This window comes from Mobula hypostoma, chromosome 17 (genome assembly GCF_963921235.1).
Source record: "Mobula hypostoma chromosome 17, sMobHyp1.1, whole genome shotgun sequence".
NCBI classification, from domain to species: Eukaryota; Metazoa; Chordata; class Chondrichthyes; order Myliobatiformes; family Myliobatidae; genus Mobula; species Mobula hypostoma.
The window spans coordinates 54,673,790-54,692,554 of record NC_086113.1 but is presented as its reverse complement, the minus strand read 5'-3'; the positions used below and the strand labels follow the sequence as shown (position 1 = coordinate 54,692,554).

At 41.9% G+C, this 18,765-nt stretch overlaps 1 protein-coding gene across 3 annotated transcripts in view; it reads right to left on the bottom strand.

Moving 5' to 3' along the window:
* The window catches only part of ripor2 (RHO family interacting cell polarization regulator 2), an 87,409-nt gene that overhangs the window by 43,026 nt on the left and 25,618 nt on the right, over positions 1-18,765 (bottom strand). For all 3 annotated transcript variants that reach the window (XM_063069372.1, XM_063069374.1, XM_063069373.1), the window contains 5 exons: positions 17,018-17,173; positions 16,280-16,358; positions 12,344-12,367; positions 10,943-10,996; positions 2,708-2,857 (listed from right to left, as the gene is read on the bottom strand). In XM_063069372.1, coding sequence (XP_062925442.1) covers positions 2,708-2,857; positions 10,943-10,996; positions 12,344-12,367; positions 16,280-16,358; positions 17,018-17,173 — 463 coding nt within the window. The remainder of the gene's footprint in view (positions 1-2,707; positions 2,858-10,942; positions 10,997-12,343; positions 12,368-16,279; positions 16,359-17,017; positions 17,174-18,765) is intronic.

The following is an 18,765-nucleotide window of genomic DNA, read 5'->3' as shown; positions in this document are numbered from 1 at the left end:
GGGACCACTGGCATTGCCCATGGGCTACACTTACCTTTGAAAGAATTCCTTCAGCCTCAATATGATCGATCTATCTCACTGGCTTCTTTATCATGGATGGTATGAAGAACCTGATAGGTTTTGTAAGACTTGGTTGTGGCATTTTTATTTAACATTATCTTACCCTTGATATGCTTGAATTCTCAAATGCCATCCATGAGCACTGCTGTGGCCTCAACCAGTATCTTTCTTTATCACTTTCAGTTGACTCTTTGCCATGCAGCCAGTCACAACCCCACTATGCTAGCCTTCCTGTTTTTACCACATACAAGCCCAATGTGGCTTGTTGGTTGTTGTGTTTCAATGTTACAATGTCATTCCCACAGGAGTTATGCTGTTTTCTGGTATAATTTCTTAGTTGGATACCTGTAAGGTTCAGTCCAGTATATTTAAAGCACTGTACATTATTCAGTTTCAATGGTTCAGTGGAATAGCTAAGTAAAGGTCAACAATATAAAAATAGCCATTCGAAGTTATTCACAAGTCTTCAACTTCAAACAATGGCCTTATATATTCTGAACTCTATACTACTGCCGTTGGCAATCCTTTACTCAGAAAATGCTAGACCAATTAGCTTCAACTCTTACCTCACTACACTTAACCACTCAGCAATACACACCATTCTTCCTCTCTTCATCTTTCCAAGAACTTTTGCACTATTGCCTAGTCTAACTTATTCTCTCCTTGGCTTTGACAATCGCAGAAATGCTTACTCTTCTCACTCCTTTGGATTCTGCAATCCATAAGCTTCCTAAAAACCAACTTAATCATTGCAAATTATGAAGAAAAATCTCATTGATTAATTCACCAGTATGGATGAGGCTGAACTGCATCAGTTACAGAGAGAAAACTCAGTAGCAAACACGAGGAAATCTGCAGACGCTGGAATTTCAAGCAACACACATCAAAGTTGCTGGTGAACGCAGCAGGCCAGGCAGCATCTCTAGGAAGAGGTACAGTCGACGTTTCAGGCCAAGACCCTTCCTGACGAAGGGTCTCGGCCCGAAACATCGACTGGACCTCTTTCTAGAGATGCTGCCTGGCCTGCTGCATGTGTGTTGGTGGGAACTCAGTAGGTCAGGCAACATTTATAGAGCAAAGTGGACAGTCAAAGTTTCAAGTCTAGACCCTTTATTTGGCTGAATTAGTTGTTTGCAAGTTTGCTTCTGCAGTCAATTGTGGCATTATGTGCCTTTCCCCTATTTCCTTAGTCTATTTTTTTCTTCTTTTCCATTGTAAGTCTGTATTCAGGCAACTGAAATGCATTGTGTCTCCCCTCTTTTTTGTAAAGTGATGCCAAAATCATCCCAATTTCATCTTGTATAAGTATTCACCTTTGTCCATACACTTTTCCTGATTCTTTGCATTATGGGTACATCATGTATTCTTCTCAATGGAGAAGACAGGTAAATGGGATTGAGGTGGATAATAAATCAGCCATGATCAAATGGTGGAGCAGATTCAAAGGGCTGAATGGCCTAATTCTGTTCCTATGTCTTATGGTCTTTTGGAGCAAAGTAAAAATTGGAGGAACTCAACAGTCAGGCACCACATGGAGGTAGAGGAATGGTTGAGATCCTGTACTGCATATCTCCATTCCTCTCAGTGGACTCATTCCTACGGTTAACATTTTGCTTCCAACAAATTTTCTCATATGATTATTTTCATAAAACATAAGAATGGGAGGAGAACCAAATCCTCTCTCCAGCTGCAAAGCCTGCCTTCTTGACCCAAGAAAGTAGGCTTGGCAGGAGAAAGGAGGATTTGACTGAATGATAAATTTCAAAGACTGAATGGTCTTCATCTTTGCTCAACAAAAGACATATCAATCTCAGTTTTAAAACTGACAAATGCCATAGGATCAGCAACCTCTTTGCACTCAAATTCATATAATAACAGGGAGGTAAACACTGCTTCCTTATCTCTGTTTTTACATGAAAGCTTTTACATAACCTTCAGTGACAGTATGTCAAGTTTTTCTGATGACACTTACAGATTCAACTACTGATCTTCTATCTAGCCCATTTAATCAGGACTTTCTTACTAGTGGAAGCACTTCATCACCTACCCTGTTATCTCTCCAAAGGATCTGAAATGTTTCAACATGATCACTCCTCATTCTTCTAAACTCCAAAGAACATACACTATATTTCTATATCTTGCAAATCTGTTCTAGATGTTTGAGTTAAGGTTCTTAACTATTTTAAGTCTCAGATTATTAAAACATTACCAAAAAAGGAGAGACATCCAATATTGTTTAAGCTGTAGTTACATTTCTGCTTTTCCTGCTTGATTAAATAGCTCAGATAGTGGCTTCCATCATTAATACCCCAAGGAGTCCATTGGAACCATTTGTCAGCCCCTATCCGCAATGCCATGCTAAAAATGCCTCCATAAGTCTTATAATATACATCCTCATGAAATGTTATGTCCCTTTGTTGTTTGTGTCTAAAGCCTGATGATCATTTTTGAGATTGCCAAAATGATGAGGGTCTAAACCTAAGTTGTTAGTTCAACTGAAAGGTAATCACTTGGTCAGTATCTCCTACCTGACTAAGTTACACTTGTTTTACGTTCCTGCTAAGCAAATTATTGACGCTGACACGTACTGCATTTTTCAGTCCTACTGCAAATCCAAAAGCTGATTCTATTAAAGCAAAGACCATACCTCTGTGTTTTCCTTGTAACTCCTGTTTATTTCTGTCAGACTTTCTCGGGCACCTTTAGAAGAAGGCGACATTTCAAAGGCCTGTTTCATTTTGGAGGCTCCATCTCGGAGTCTTTTCTGGATGCAAAACGTCTCATACAACTCATCCACCTGCAAGCGGAGGATACAAAAACAGGCTGATTAACTGAAGTTTCATGAGCTAACTTTTTTAAAACCAGGAAAATAATTGAGAATTATGGTGGATTTTTAATTGCAGGCAGGGAAACTATTAATCCCTTATCTCCTTATTCCATCTATTCAGGAAATCAATTTCAAGTTGTTCAGTACTTTTAATTCATTGATTGCAGAGCGTGAAACATCATGGTCATTGCTCCCAATATCCACTATCTCCCAAATACTTCATTGGAACAATCTGAAACTTGGATAAACCTGAAAAGGAATCCACTTTCACCCACCTTACATCAGAAAATGGTTTCTTTACACAAAGTAGCAAAGAAGCCTGAGTTAGTGAGCATAAGCTGTCAGGAGATGTTGGTCAAACTAGGGTTGTTTTCTCTAGAGCATCAGAAACTGAGGGGAGACCTGATAGAAGTTTATGTAATTACAGGAGGCCTAGATAAGTTCATTGTACCCTATCCAGGGTAGGAATGTCCAATACTTTAGGTTGATACGGCAAAGTTCAAAGGAGATGTGCATGGCAAGTTTGTTTTCGTTACATAGAGAATGATGGGCTGTCCGATATGCGTTGCCAGGGGTGGAGGTGGAGGTAGCTATGATAAAGGCATTTAAGAGGCTCCTCATGTGTGAATATGTGGAGAATGGATCATGTGCTTATAGAAGGAATCAGTTTAATTAGGTGCCATTAGCTTAATGCACCTGTCACAACATTGTGGGCAGAATGGCCCTGTTCTGTGTTCCATGTTCTAAACATTTCTTGCTCTGCTATAGAAACATGGAAATCTACAGCACACTACCGGCCCTTTGGCCAAACATGTAACCTACTCTAGAAACTGCCTAGAATTTCCCTACCATATAGCCCTCTATTTTTCTAAGTTCCATGTACCTATCTAAGAGTCTTTTAAAAGACCCTATTGTATCTGCCCCTACCACCTTCGCTGACAGAGCATTCCACATACCCACCATTCCCTTGCCTCTGACATCCCCCTTGTACCTACTTCCAAGTACCTTAAAACTATGCCCCTTTGTGTTAGCCATTTCAGCCCTGGGAAAAAGCCTCTGGCCATCCACACGATTGATGTCTCTCATCATCTCGTACACCTCTATCAGATCACCTCTCATCCTCCGTCACTCTGAGGAAAAAAGGCCAAGTTCACAACTATTCTCATAAGGCATGCTCCCCAATCCAGGCAACATCCCTGCAGTTGTTCTCTGCACTCTCACTATAGTATCCACATCCTTCCTGCAGTGAGGTGACCAGAACTGAGCACAGTCATCTGGTCATGCTGAGTCATTCAAAATGTTGCACCTAGTGGAGGGGATAGGAGTCTGAATTTTGTCTCTGAGAAGCATCCTGTCTGCAGGCCACCCTTCTTGTTTTTACTCCTGCCTGCATGTGTTTTCATGGTTTTTGAGTGATAGAGATCAAACAAGAGCACTTGGGTTATCGCCCTCATGTATGCTTGGCTACAAGTATGCAAAGGCTAGCTTTCTATACAACTTCCATTTAGCTGCACAGCTTCAGAAAGCTGCATTGTAGAGAAAACCTCCAAAGAGTCTATGTGGAATGATACACATGACATAACCGGAAGTTAAGTACACCATGTTGGCAACCAAATAACCACTGATTATGGGGTAATACTGCTCATTAGTCCAATAAACTTGGAACCAGCTCAGGAAATGAAATAATGTGGAACCTAATTAGAGCCTCTCATCAAAAAACTCTTTGAAAAGGAACTGTATAAATAGAGATTTTGTAAATAGTGTTTTAGAAACAATTTTTTAAAAATCTAAGGTGTGCAAATATTGCAAAGTCTGACAATATGGTTGATAGTGGTCAGGGTAACTATAGAGTACATCTCTACTTTTTTGTTTTTGTTCTTGAACTACTTATTTAATTTAACTACTCTCTCTCTCTCTCTCTCTGTATATATATATATATATATATATATATGCATGTATCGAGAGTATCCTGAGTGGCTGCATTACTGACTGGTTCAGAAATTGCACCGTCTCGGATCGCAAGACCCTGCAACGGATAGTGAGGTCATGCTGAAGGGGTCATCGGGGTCTCTCTTCTCACCATTACAGACATTTACACCACACATTGCATCCGCAAAGCTAACAGTATTGTGAAGGACCCCGTGCACCCCTCATACAAACTCTTCTCCCTCCTGCCATCTGGCAAAAGGTACCGAAGCATTCGGGCTCTCATGACCAGACTGTGTAACAGTTTCTTCCTCCAAGCCATTAGACTCCTCAATTCCCAGAGTCTAGTCTGACACCAACTTACACACACACACACACACACACACACACACACACACACACACACACACTATCTCTCTCAACTGAACACCACTCCACTCCCTTCGCAATTTTTGCTCATTTCTTTCTCAATTCCTGCTAAAACGGTGTTTATATTTACATTTACATTTACATTATTTATTATTATATTGTAATTTGTCCTTCACTGTGCCTATTGTCTTGTTTATTAATTATTGTATTGTCTTGCACTGTTTTGTGCACTTTATGTAGTCCCGTGTAGGCCTGAAGTCTAATGTAGTTTTGAGTTGTTTCAGGTAGTCTAGTGTAGTTTTGTGTTGTTTCATGTAGCACCATGGTCCTGGAGGATCTTGTTTTGTTTTTACTGTGTACTGTACCAGCAGTTATGGTTGAAATGACAATGAAAGCAACTTGACTTGATATTTATTTACTGTAATTTGCAATTTTTTCTCGATTATTATGTATTACATTGAACTACTGCTGCAAAGACAACAAACTTCACGTCATATGCTGGAGATGTTAACCTGATTCTGATTCTGATATACAACACAGAATCAGGATATTCCCTCAGTCTGTCCTCCCACTTTCTTCACCTAACTCTTTCAGCATAACCTTTTATTCTCTCAATATTCTTCAAATTCTTGCCTAGCTTCCTCTACATTATTTGTTTCAACCATTGCCCATGGGAGTGATTCCCTTTGGTGACTGGGCCAAATTGAAAAGCGTCGGCAAAACAACAAACAGCAGAGGAAGATGGAGTTTTTCACTCAGAGCTAGTGGGGCCTGTAGCATTCTGCCTCAAATATGAAGCTCAGAAGGGAGGATGCCACATACAATTTAACTAGTAATTGGAGATAAGGAACATGCAGCATGATTGTCATGAAACAGGAATGTGGGACTAAGCATTAATGTTTTTTCAAACAGCCAGCAAAATGTGTATGGCAATTTAAGAACTTGTCCTGTAAATAACCATGAGGGAAGCTGATCGGTGGTGCAGTGGCATCAGCACTGGACTTCGACGTGAATGGTCCTGAGTTCGAATCCGGCTGGCCCCTTTGCATGCTTTCCATTCGTGCTGGGTTGAGCGCCAAGCCAGCAATTCAGCCTCGTTAAAAAAAACAGTGATACTGATGCGCCACAAGGTGTGAAAACGAACAAAAACAACCATAAGGGAATAGAAGTTGTTCCAGACTGCTTGAGGACCTGAGCAGGAGTTACACACTTCTCCACCAATGGCAGCGTATAGTGGGAGCCTCCGTTCATCCTTTTGAAGGTAACATTCTATTCTGCCAACTAAAAGTGAGCAAGAAACTTCAATAAGAGAAAAGGGAAGCCAAAATTCAAGCTACTTTCAGAAGTTCAAGTAAGCATTCAAACGGCTACCTTTACCTACATTATTGCTAAAAGTTATTTATGTCAAGTGCACACACAAAATGCTGGAGGAACTCAGCAGGTCAGGCAGCATCTATGGAAAAGAGTAAACAGCCGATGTTTCAGGTCGAGACCCTTTTTCAGGTAGAGGGAGGGGAAAGAGGCTTCTGGAAGGTGATAGGTGAAGCCAGGTGGGTGGGAAAGGTCAAGAATTGGAGAAGAAAGAATCTGATAGGAAAGGAGAGTGGACAATAGGAGAAAGGGAAGGACAAGGGGACACAGGAGGAAGTAATAGGCAGGTGAGAAGAAGTGAAAGGACAGAGCAGGGAATAGATGGGGGGGTGGGAGGGATTTGTTCACCAGAAGGAGAAATCAATATTCTTGCCATCTGATTGGACAGTATCCAGACGGGATATAAGGTATTGCTTCTTCACCCTGAGGGTGACACAGAGGAGGCCATGCATCAACATGTCAAAATAGGAGTGGAAAGTATTGCTTTTGCATTAAGTTGCTTCTATTTTTGTTGATGCCCAGATGCTCCAGTTTCTGCCCACATTGCAAACGTTTTGTAAGCTAACTGGTCACTGTAAATTGCCCTAAATGAGTAAGTGAGTCATGCAATATGGGGGAATTTGACGCAGATGTTTGGGAGAATTAAATGGAATTAGTGTATATCGATGTGGATTCAATGGATCAAAGAGCCTGTTTCCATGCTGAATGCCTCTATGACTCAATTAAATCTTCTTTCACCTTACTCCATAAAAAGCCAGTAATCTAGTAACCTAATATTAACAACTAATTGTTAAACATTTCAATTTACATTGATAAATATGGACAGACTATGACCATAGCAAGTAACGGTTGGAGGTAGAAAACATGAACTCTATTTTTCAGATTTCCTCCTAGAGAGAACTACAACAGAATTCAAAGCATATGAAGAGTCTTGGTCTGAAACATCAACCGTTTACTCTTTTCCATTGATGCTGCCTGGCCTGCTGAGTTCCTCCAGCATTTTGTGTGTGTAGCTTAGAGTTCAAAGCATGATTTAATGAAATAAAAAGATCAAATTAGTTTGGTCCTTTGCTTCAATTCATTATTTGCCGTCAAATTCACAGGCAGGTTTGCTACTCATTAACAAGTAAATCAAGGGTGATCGTATTATCTGAACTATGCCACTGGTATTCAATTGACTTGGCAGCTCTTTGGAGTTCCTGCCGTTTGTCATCCAAGGTACATGAAGTCATGGAATAGATCTAGTTCATTTACCATTACACAGTTAACTGCACCTTAGTTTTAAATACTGACACTGTTCTCCAAATCAGAGCCTTGTATTATTAAAAAGAAATTAAAGTACAATAATATTGAATCTTCTCATTCAATATGATTTATATAGAGAAAGGAACAGAAATCTTGTTCTGAGTGCCAGCCCATCTCTATTTATAAGGAAGTACTTTAAAGCTTTGCCATGAATTGGTTAATTTCAAGACACAAATCAACTGCTATCTGTCACTTGTAATTTCTGCCACCTGTTACACCATTTCCTCTTAGCCACAGCCTGTTTCCTGTCACTAATTCTACTAGGACACTTGTTCCTTTGGTTGAGTCTGTTGAGTACAGATATGACCAGTGCGAATCTTGCCCAATGCATGCTGATGCCACATCCTCAGAGCAATACAGTTCCCAATTCATGAGGTCAGGAAAGGGTCACTGCAATTGTGGCAATCCAAGCTAGGCATTTTAATGAGTGCTGGAAATGCATTAAAAAATATTAGCACATTTGAGAAAAGTTTTAACCAGAGGAAATTAGTGCTGAAATAGAAACTGTACTTGGGAGTTGATTAAGGATCTGCAACAAATCACAAGAGAAAAGACACAGGAACGTTATGGAGGGAGTAGATGACTGATCTTACTTGAGAATTACTTCCTTTCTATATCCTGTTTATCTTACTGCCTTACTCTGGTGTGAGGATGTGACTTCCTTTTGTTCATAAAGTATGTAAAGTAATGGCACTCCTGTCAGAGGTATAGAAAACCTCCCCACCCTCTTTCCTTTCCCACCCCCCACAACTTGGTGCATCTAACTACCATCAATAAACCTAAGCAGCTTTTGCTGGATACTTTTGCTAATCAGTGTGGACATGGTGGAGGATTACAAGTACCCGGGGATACGAATTGACAATAAACTGGACTGGTCAAAGAACACTGAGGCTGTCTACAAGAAGGGTCAGAGCCGTCTCTATTTCCTGAGGAGGCTGAGGTCTTTTAACATCTGCCGGACGATGCCGAGGATGTTCTACGAGTCTGTGGTGGCCAGTGCAATCATGTTTGCTGTTGTGTGCTGGGGCAGCAGGCTGAGGGTAGCAGACACCAACAGAATCAACAAACTCATTCGTAAGGCCAGTGATGTTATGGGGATGGAACTGGAGTCTCTGATGGTTGTGTCTGGAAAGAGGATGCTGTCCAAATTGCATGCCATCTTGGACAATGTCTCCCATCCACTACATAATGTACTGGGTGGGCACAGGAGTACATTCAGCCAGAGCCTCATTCCACGGAGATGCAACACAGACCGTCATAGGAAGTCATTCCTGCTCGTGGCCATCAAACTTTACAACTCCTCCCTTGGAGGGTCAGACACCCTGAGCCAATAGGCTGGTCCTGGACTTAATTCCTGGCATAATTTACATATTACTATTTAACTATTTATGGTTTTATTACTATTTAATTATTTATGGTGCAACTGTAATGAAAACCAATTTCCCCCGGGATCAATAAAGTATGACTATGACTATCTCATTATAATCCTTCCCCTAAGGCTACTGCCATGCCAACTCTTTGCTCTCTGCAGAGTAGACATTTCCCACTTCTTAAAACAGGCAGAAAATCGAGAGCTAGCACGTAATATACGCCCCACATCTTTATTTTTCAGATTTGGTGAAAGTGTCTTGACTAAAATTGCTTAGTTGTGTTATGTTTGTGATATTTATTTTGCACCTTAATTGTCTACCTGCGCTGCACTTTCTCTGTAACTGTAGTTGTAGCAATACTTTAACCATTCCGTTATTGCTTTTCTCTTTATACTATCTCAAAGTATGGAATAATCTGCACGGACGGCATGCAAAACTAAACTAGTTACCAATTACCAGTTTAACTGAAACATTTCCAGCAGAAGTAATATGTTATTACTAGCATTAAACAGATCTTTACCTCCCATCCCACCCCCACTCTCTGCATTCCGCAGGGATCGCTCCCTCTGCAAGTTCCCTCTCAGTACTTATTCCTGCAAGCAGCTGAAGTGCTACTCCTGCCCATTCATCTCCTCCCTCACCTCCATTCAGGGCCCCAGTCCTTCCAGGTGAGGCAATACTTCACCTGCGAACCTGCTGGGACCATCTATTTTGTCTAGTGCTCACGATGCAGCCTCCTCTACATTGGGTGAGATCTGTTGTAAATTGGAGGACTGCCTCATCGAGCACCTTCACTCTATCCGTCAAAAGGGAGCTTCCTTTTAATTCCCATCCCCACTCCTGTTCCAACATGTTGGCTCATCGCATCCTCTTGGGTCAAGATGAGTCCACCCTCAGGGTGGAAGAGCAAGTCTTACAATCTGCCTCGGTAGCCTCCAACCTGATGCCATGAATATCAGTGCCTCCTTCCGGTAAAATACTTTTCCCTCCCCCTCCACTCTTCCTCTATTCCCAACTCTGGCCTTTTACCTCTTCTCATCTGCCTATCACTTACCCCTGGGTCTCCTCTTCTTTCCCTTTCTCCTATCATCCACTCTCCTCTCCTATCAGATCCCTTCTTCTCCAGCCCTTCACCTTTCCCACCCACCTGGCTTCACCTATGACTTTCCAGCTAGCCTCCTTCCCCTCTACCCCACCTTTTTATTCTGGCGTCTTCCCCCTTCTGTTCCAGTCCTGAAGAAGGGTCTCAGCCCAAAACGTCGACTATTCTATTTATTTTCGTAGATGCTGCCTGACCTGCTGAGTTCATCCAGCATTTTGTGGGTATTTTTTTGGATTTCCAGCATCTGCAGACTTCCTTGTGTGTAATATGTCCTTGAACCCTTCTATTGAATGTAACCATGAAACAAGCAGATTGTACCTATCTTAACTTTAACTAGCTTGCTAGTGGAGAGAACCTCTTGCTCTTATTACAGTTGAATTATTCTAAAACTGATACAATCTATCCTTATTCTTAGTTCAGACATTCAACACATATTCTTGCTTCTGTCTCATCACCTCATTAATGTAACCTAATTAATAATACTGTGAAGGAAATGTCTTCCTGTTAGCCCGTCGTCTTTCAATGTGCATTGATTCTTTTTTCATTTGAATGAGAATTGTCTTCTTATTCCAAGATTGATTTAAGTTGAGCTGTGCCACTTTTGATATCTACCTTACTGATGTGGAACTCCAGTCTTCTCACGTATCTCTCTATAGCTTTGATTTGCTGCAAAGATAAGTCATATTATTAGATTCCACAACCAAACATAGAGAACTGAGCAGAATCTGTAGCATTGAAGCGGGAGCAGAAAATGGTTACTCAAAGAGTTGTGGGACATCAGAATGCTCTTTACTTCTCTCATTGGCATGGTTGTGTATAGGGTCCCAAAATTTAATTCGTTTAGCCAAGTTATGGTTGAAATACTCATCAGATTTTTTTTAAAAACCATGAACTTTAATGATTTTAACAAAATCTTCAAACACTTAACCCAAGGACATTTTAAACTACTAAACACAAGTACCTAAAGTTTTCATATTGTTTTAAATACCACATGCTATTATCGTATCCCTCATTATTGGCATGTAACCTAATTGTGGACTGGGTATACCCTCTTGGCAGGAACATTACAGTCACAAACAGTTGATGTATGAAACAGAATCTCCTCCAGGGTTTCCCCTGAATGCTACTAGATATTAAAAACCACAGAGGAACACAGAGTGAACCCTCCGTCAATTAGGGTGACAGAGTATTGGCAACACTAACAGGTTTCCACATCCTTGGACAATAGTACTGGTTCTCTGCTTGCAAAGCCCCCCAAGTGCAGTTTCCTAGAATGCATCTGGAACATTACTTTGACACAAAGACTCCAACAGGTGGCTCACCACTAACCAACCTCCAGAAATTCGGTGTTGGGAGGGGGAGCAATGAATACTGGCCTTGCCAAGGATATGCACATCACACAAGATAATAAAAACACCTTTATGTCATCGCCATTCTGCATACAGCTGTACAACTGTTGGAAGTTGGCAGGAATGTTCAGTACAGTGGGAAGCAAGCCATATTATCTCTGATGGCCAGATCCTGTAACATGCCAGTCTGAAATAAGTTCCACTACAGGGAGCACACACGGAGCTTAACCTAAGCAGGCCACTTCATTTCAGCAGAAGCTCTGTTCATACACGAGGAAATCTGCAGATGCTGGAAATTCAAGCAACACACACAAAAAATGCTGGTGAACGCAGGGTTAGGCCTGACGAAGGGTCTCGGCCCGAAACGTCGACTGTACCTCTTCCTATAGATGCTTCCTGGCCTGCTGCGTTCCACCAGCAATTTTTGTGTGTGTTGCTCTGTTCATACGTTTTCAGGGTGTCTGTCATTGTGGAAGCTATGGAAACATATCAGAGCAAAGCTCATCACCCACGGTTGAAGCTGGTCCAGCAGCTGGTTGGACACCAGGCCCCTCCACCATGTCAGAAAGAAGGGCCCTGAAGCAGAATATAATATCCTGCTATACAGCATCATTTAAACAAAGCCTCATCCCATAGAAGGAATTTACGCACTGTAATTACTCACCTTGTCAAGTTCATACAAAACTCCCTGCAAAAAAAGAGACATAAAGTATTAACTGAAAATCATAAAAATAACTGCAAATGTTGGAAATTTAAAATAAGGGCAGAAAATACTGGAAATACTCAGTGGATCAGGCTGCAGCTGTGGGAAGAAAGAGATGCAGCCTAACCTACTAGTATTTCTGTCACTTTTTGGTTTACTTTAAAGTATTAATCGATTGTGTGCTGCATTACATTTTTATTTCGTATTGAGTAGCTATCCTGGCAAAGATTAGCATCAAAGCTCTCCTGCATGCTAGTGAGAGAGAGTTGTCTATAAGATAGACTTAATTTATTGTTGCAGTGTTTACCACTGCGTGCTTTGGGTATTTATACGTGCCATCTACAGTGCCATTCAACCACTCCAACCTCGGTTGCAAGGACACAGGGCTGATGGAGAGAGAAAAGAGACGTTAGCAGCTGACAGTAAAGAACAAAATGCACTGTACATTGTGCAGATGTAGACTGGACAAGGACAGCCAAGTGGTGGTCTTACCACAATGGACTCACTCATGAGCATGAACATATGACATGGATAGCACAGCACTGTCACAGGCTTTCCGGCCCACAATGCCCGTGCTGAACATGATGCCAAGTTAAAGTGAGCTTTTCTGCTATATCTGTCCGTTCCCTGTATATTCAAGCCTCATGAATGCTTCTATCTTATCTGCGTCCTACCACCCATGGCACTGTGTTTCAGGAATCTACTACTCTCAATCAAAAATTTGCCCTGCGCTTCTCCTTTAAACTTTTCCCTTCTCCACATTAAACCTGTGCCCTCTCGTATTTGACATTTCTGCACTGGAAGAAGCATACTGGATGTCCACCCTTTACTAAGTTTATCATAATCCTGTCAAGTCTCCCCTCAGTCTCCTTTTCTCCAGAGAAAACGATGCAACTTCTTCGAATGCACTCCAAGCTTGTGTGGTGTGAGGTGGCCATTTCACATGGATTCTATCTGGAAATTGTAGCATATTTTAAGAGATGTGCTACGTGGTCCAGGTGCTCAGTGGTAGTAATGTGGTCTTAGGTGAGTCTAAGACGAGATGAGTCTGGGTGCTCATAGGCAGAGCAGGTGAAGAACAGCTTAGCTGTTAGAATCCCAATCACAAGTTGGGATGCACAGGAAATTGGTGTCGGTGGGGTCAGTGGATCTGTCGACCCCAATGATGGGAGCTCAGGAGAACCAGGATTTTGAAAGATTGAGAGCAAGTAGGATTGGGAAGGAAGGGATTAAAATCCGTGGGTGAAGGTGGAGATGGTCTGTTGCTCCAGCACAGAAACTTGGATGTTGTGGGAATGGCCAGTGAATGCCATCCCTCAGAACAACATGATCTAATCTCAGACAATTTTCAAAAGGAGTATTCCATGGAGAACAATATGCATGGTTGGATCACAAGCACAATTCATGCCAGTAGGGTGCCTGTTCAAACATACAGAACAAAGTCAAATGGCTGATTTCATTCAACCACAATTTGTCCAAATGACATCATTTAAGTAGATTTACCACTCCAGCCTTGCTTTCCATCAAATAGTTCGCTAACAGAAGCTTCTTTCAAAAAACGCATAGTTTGCCACTGTTTGGCTCTGCAGGTCAGGTGGAATCCCCATGACCTTTGCTGGGATTGATGTGGGGTGTCATTTAATCTGGAGGATAATGATGCCAAGACGCATCCTAGGATGTGCTGGGACACATCATTAGTGATTCAACCTGGGGTCATCAGGTGTTTCAGGTCAGACACTCTTGCCCAGGTGACCCAGCCAGGGCTGATCAGGCCCTGGTTTGTGTCCCAGCAGCATTACTCCACAGGTCACACCTCTTGATTCACAGCAGCCTCTGTGACGGTCCTGATGGCTCTTCTTTTTGCTGCCCCCATAATGCCAAGGAGAGAGTGGGTCCTACACAGTAAGCAGCCCGCAAAACCTCTATATCCCACCTCTACAGGCTCATATCACGCCCTTCAGCACAATGAAGATTAGATTACTTCTCCTCATCCAAATCAAGTGAGCCCAGTTGCAAAGATTTGCCTGTAATATCAGAAAGTGTTGAACTTACAAAGCACAATGAGCAGAGTGGCACTATGTCGAAGACCTGCTGGAGATTGTCAACTGTCCTTAAGTAAAGGATTTGTTGCTTTCAGGCAACAAGAAACAATTTTGCTTTAAAGGGAAAATCTTTATTTGGTTCTCTTGGTACGATTTAGAAAAAACTGTGATTGGATGATGCTTTTCCCATTTCTCTTCAATGCACGATCCTGCACCGTGCATTGCTGGTTTGAAGCAAAATGGAAAACAGTTTTGTCCCAGAGGACACCACTGCCTGTCAGCAGCAAGTAAAACCTTTGCAAAGAGTAAACAGCCAGCACAGCCAGAATGAAATTAGTTACTGCTGGAATGGGTAGAAAGACCTTTGTTAGAAATCACTCCCCACCCCTCTCCTGTTACAGCATTAAGTTTTTTCACTTCTTTTGCTGCAGCTTTTTCAATAACTAAGGGAAGAATAAGGCAAGAAAACAAAATTTCAGAGCTCAGAAGTTGCAAGAATCATATTAGCTTATTTTTTTCATGTGCTATGCTCCCAACTCAAAGGATAAGGGCAGGATAAAAAGCATTGGAGTTCAGGTTCCCTGTGATTAAAGAATCCCAATGAGATCAGAGATCAGTGCTTTAGTGGCAATCTATCTGCCTTTAGTTGAAGAATGGATCATTAAGGCTAGTTGCACATCATTCAGAATAATTGGGAGATATATTATTAGTCGAATGCCTCATCTTTTATTTAAAAGAGAAAGACTTGCTCATGCAGTGAGCCAAATAAGATATTGATGCATTTCTCTTGTGTCAAATATAAGGCGGTGAATTTTCCTTTCCCACTGATTGTCGTGAATTACTTTACATTACTCAGGGTATTTCTCTAAAAATAGACAATGGATTTTGAAGGTCGGTGATCATTTCACAGTGTGTAGAGGAGGCATCAATTTTCATGAGATAATGACCTTACATCACGCAGCATCTAGATTTATTTTTATATTGACATGAGGTTATGAATAAAATGAGAAACTGCTCCACTTACTTGAGTTCCAAAAGTCATGCACCCCAGATTTAGTCATTGGCTTGTGTTGTTCTCAATAATTGCACTCAACAGTTTTGTTAATGAGAGTGAGAGATGTGTGTGGAGATTACAGAAGGAGCTCTGCCACTTCGTATGCATGGGTGCACATGTATGCACATGTGTACTGTCTGTTCATATGTATGTGAATCATGTGTGGTGCATGCATGGTGTGCATTAATGTGCATGGACTGAGAAAAGTGCTTACATTGTGTGTATACGTGTGATTTGTTCATTTATGCTATGAAAGCGGAATGTGCAGTGTGTGCTTATGCATGGTGCATTTGCGTACGTGATATCTTGTGAAATTATTGTGTGTGTGTGTGTGTGTGTGTGTGTGTGCGTGTGCATGATATGTATTGTGTTTCCATGACATGTTTGTCAGTGGTATGTTTGAGTGTGTGGCTGTGCTCCATGGACGATACTTGATTTGCCTGAGAATCTCTGTTCATCACTGCGTCAATATCAGTTCTCTAAATATAAAGTAAGTTTAAGGAATCTTGCGCGGAGCAAGAACTCCAAATGGAGATGTACCATGGCAGATCGATTGCAAGAATGTGGTGAGTGAAAATGTGGCCAATCAATCTGATGTGCTACACTAACAAAGTTTCCAGCATGCAATTTCATATTAGGTGATAAAATAAGGAGGAAGATCTAAAATCAATCTGGGAAATGAAGGAATTTTCTAAAGGGCCTCTGTTCTGATAAAGGGAGACATTGTTAATGCTTCTGACCCCTCTATGGATGTCAGCTGAGCTGCTGTGTTTTGTGTTGGGCTGTCTAGACCCCACTCACCAGTCTGGAGTTGCGTTTCATGTCCTTCATCTGAGTAGTGAGCTTGTCCAGCTCAGTCTGGTGCACTTCCAGGTACTCACTGTTCAACAACAAAGAAAAAATGGCTTACAATCAGAAATCGCTACACTTCTGGCCCTTCTCAGTTCATTTAATACAATGAGTATTTATCTACTGCTTGTGTGGAACTGAGCATAACCTGACCTCAAGGCTGGCTGATTACATCTCTGATCAACACATGAGATAACTGGCTGGATGCTACACCCTTGTCTCTTAGAAATTTATCAGTCTACTGTTTCCAAATAAGGAAATGGTGAAAAACTAAATGAATTTATTTATTTACAGATTCGGTGCAGAGCCGACCCCTCCGGCACCGCCCAGCAACCCACCAATTTAACCCTTGCCTAATCACAGTACAATTTACAATAACCAATTAACCTACTAACTGGTAGATCTTTGGACTGTGGGAGGAATCCGAGCACCCAGAGGAATCCCACGCAATCACGGGAAGAAAGTACAAACTCCTAACGGGCTGCACTGGAATTGAACTCTGAACTGTAGCATATGCTGTGCTGTAATGACAGTTTGCTAACTGCTACACTAGCATAGCGCCAGTATGTGTGTGAATCAAATATGCTACTAGTTGATGCCCAATGGATTTGAGAACAAATAATATCTATAACTGCTTTCATCTTTAAAAAATGATTAGTCAAGGATGTTTTAATATTCATAATTTCTTACGTTAATCCCTTCTTCAGTGCCTCATACATTTCATCCATTCGCTTTGGTTGTACGTCCTTGGGTGTGGTGTTGTTCTTATGAACCGAAACATTCATTTTCTTTAATTTCCCCTGTGGTTTTTTGAGGATTCCGTTATTTCCAATGAAGGAGTGACTCCTGTTGGGAAGTTGGATAGTTTGGGATCAATTACAAATAGCATTTCAGTGAAAGGCAAGTAACAAACTCTGCACAACTTAGCTGCCAGAAAGCGTAAGATTCGAAATGCTGAATGAAACAATTTTCTGGAGTATTTGTGTAAATAACATTACAAAATTACTTATAACTTTGGGTAACTTGATTTCGGTCTGTATCAATCATTCATCTGTGATATTGGAACTTGTTTATTGCTCTCCCCTCTGGGGGTGATGCCACGCCCCACTTGACCTGCCAGGTATCACTTCTTGCTCTGTATTTCACAACACCTGCTTTCTTTTGTCTATATGTTCTCATTTTCTAAAAACTCCTATTCACTCATTGATGAGATAACTTGTTTGCAGTCTATGCCCAGAGCCACCCTGATTTTTCCCAATCGGAGACTACCACTCCTCTCCCCTCCTTGCAGCTTAGCAAACTTCTTTCATCTCCTCAGTTCTGATAAAGTCTTCAAACTGAAGGTTAGCTCTGTTGCTCGTCCCAAAACTCCAGCCCAACCAGCGGAATTTTTCCAACATTTCCTGCTTTGAATTGTAATAGTACGACGTTGCTTTCACCCAACAGCTTTGCTGATGAGGAAGGCGTTGAGAACTTGACAATGGAATTCAGCAGGCTCAATCCACAGGCACAGAGTCAAAGAATGATCACAGATCAAGCCACCGAGTCCATTTTAAACAGTTCATTTCCAGCTCAGAGTTCTCCAGTTAAGATGTGGAAGATCATAATGCTCACATTGATGGTTGCTCTAACCTTCACTACTGATCTCCCGTGCGCATTTCACAGCTTCACCGCTGATCTCCCGTGCGCATTTCACAGCTTCAACGCTGATCTCTCGTGCACATTTCACAACTTCACCACTGATCTCCCGTGCGCATTTCACAACTTCACCACTGATCTCCCGTGCGCATTTCACAACTTCACCACTGATCTCCCGTGCGCATTTCACAACTTCACCACTGATCTCCCGAGCGCATTTCACAACTTCACCGCTGATCTCCCGTGCGCATTTCACAAACTTCACCGCTGATCTCCCGTGCGCATTTCACAACTTCACCGCTGATCTCCCGTGCGCATTTCACAACTTCACCGCTGATCTCCCGTGCGCATTTCACAACTTCACCGCTGATCTCCCGTGCGCATTTCACAACTTCACCGCTGATCTCCCGTGCGCATTTCACAAACTTCACCGCTGATCTCCCGTGCGCATTTCACAACTTCACCGCTGATCTCCCGTGCGCATTTCACAACTTCACCGCTGATCTCCCGTGCGCATTTCACAGCTTCACCGCTGATCTCCCGTGCGCATTTCACAGCTTCACCGCTGATCTCCCGTGCGCATTTCACAGCTTCACCGCTGATCTCCCGTGCGCATTTCACAGCTTCACCGCTGATCTCCCGTGCGCATTTCACAACTTCACCGCTGATCTCCCGTGCGCATTTCACAGCTTCAACACTGATCTCCTGTGCACATTTCACAACTTCATTCCTGATCTCCCGTGTAAATGTCACAACTTCACTACTGATCTCCCGTGTAAATTTCACAACTTCACTACTGA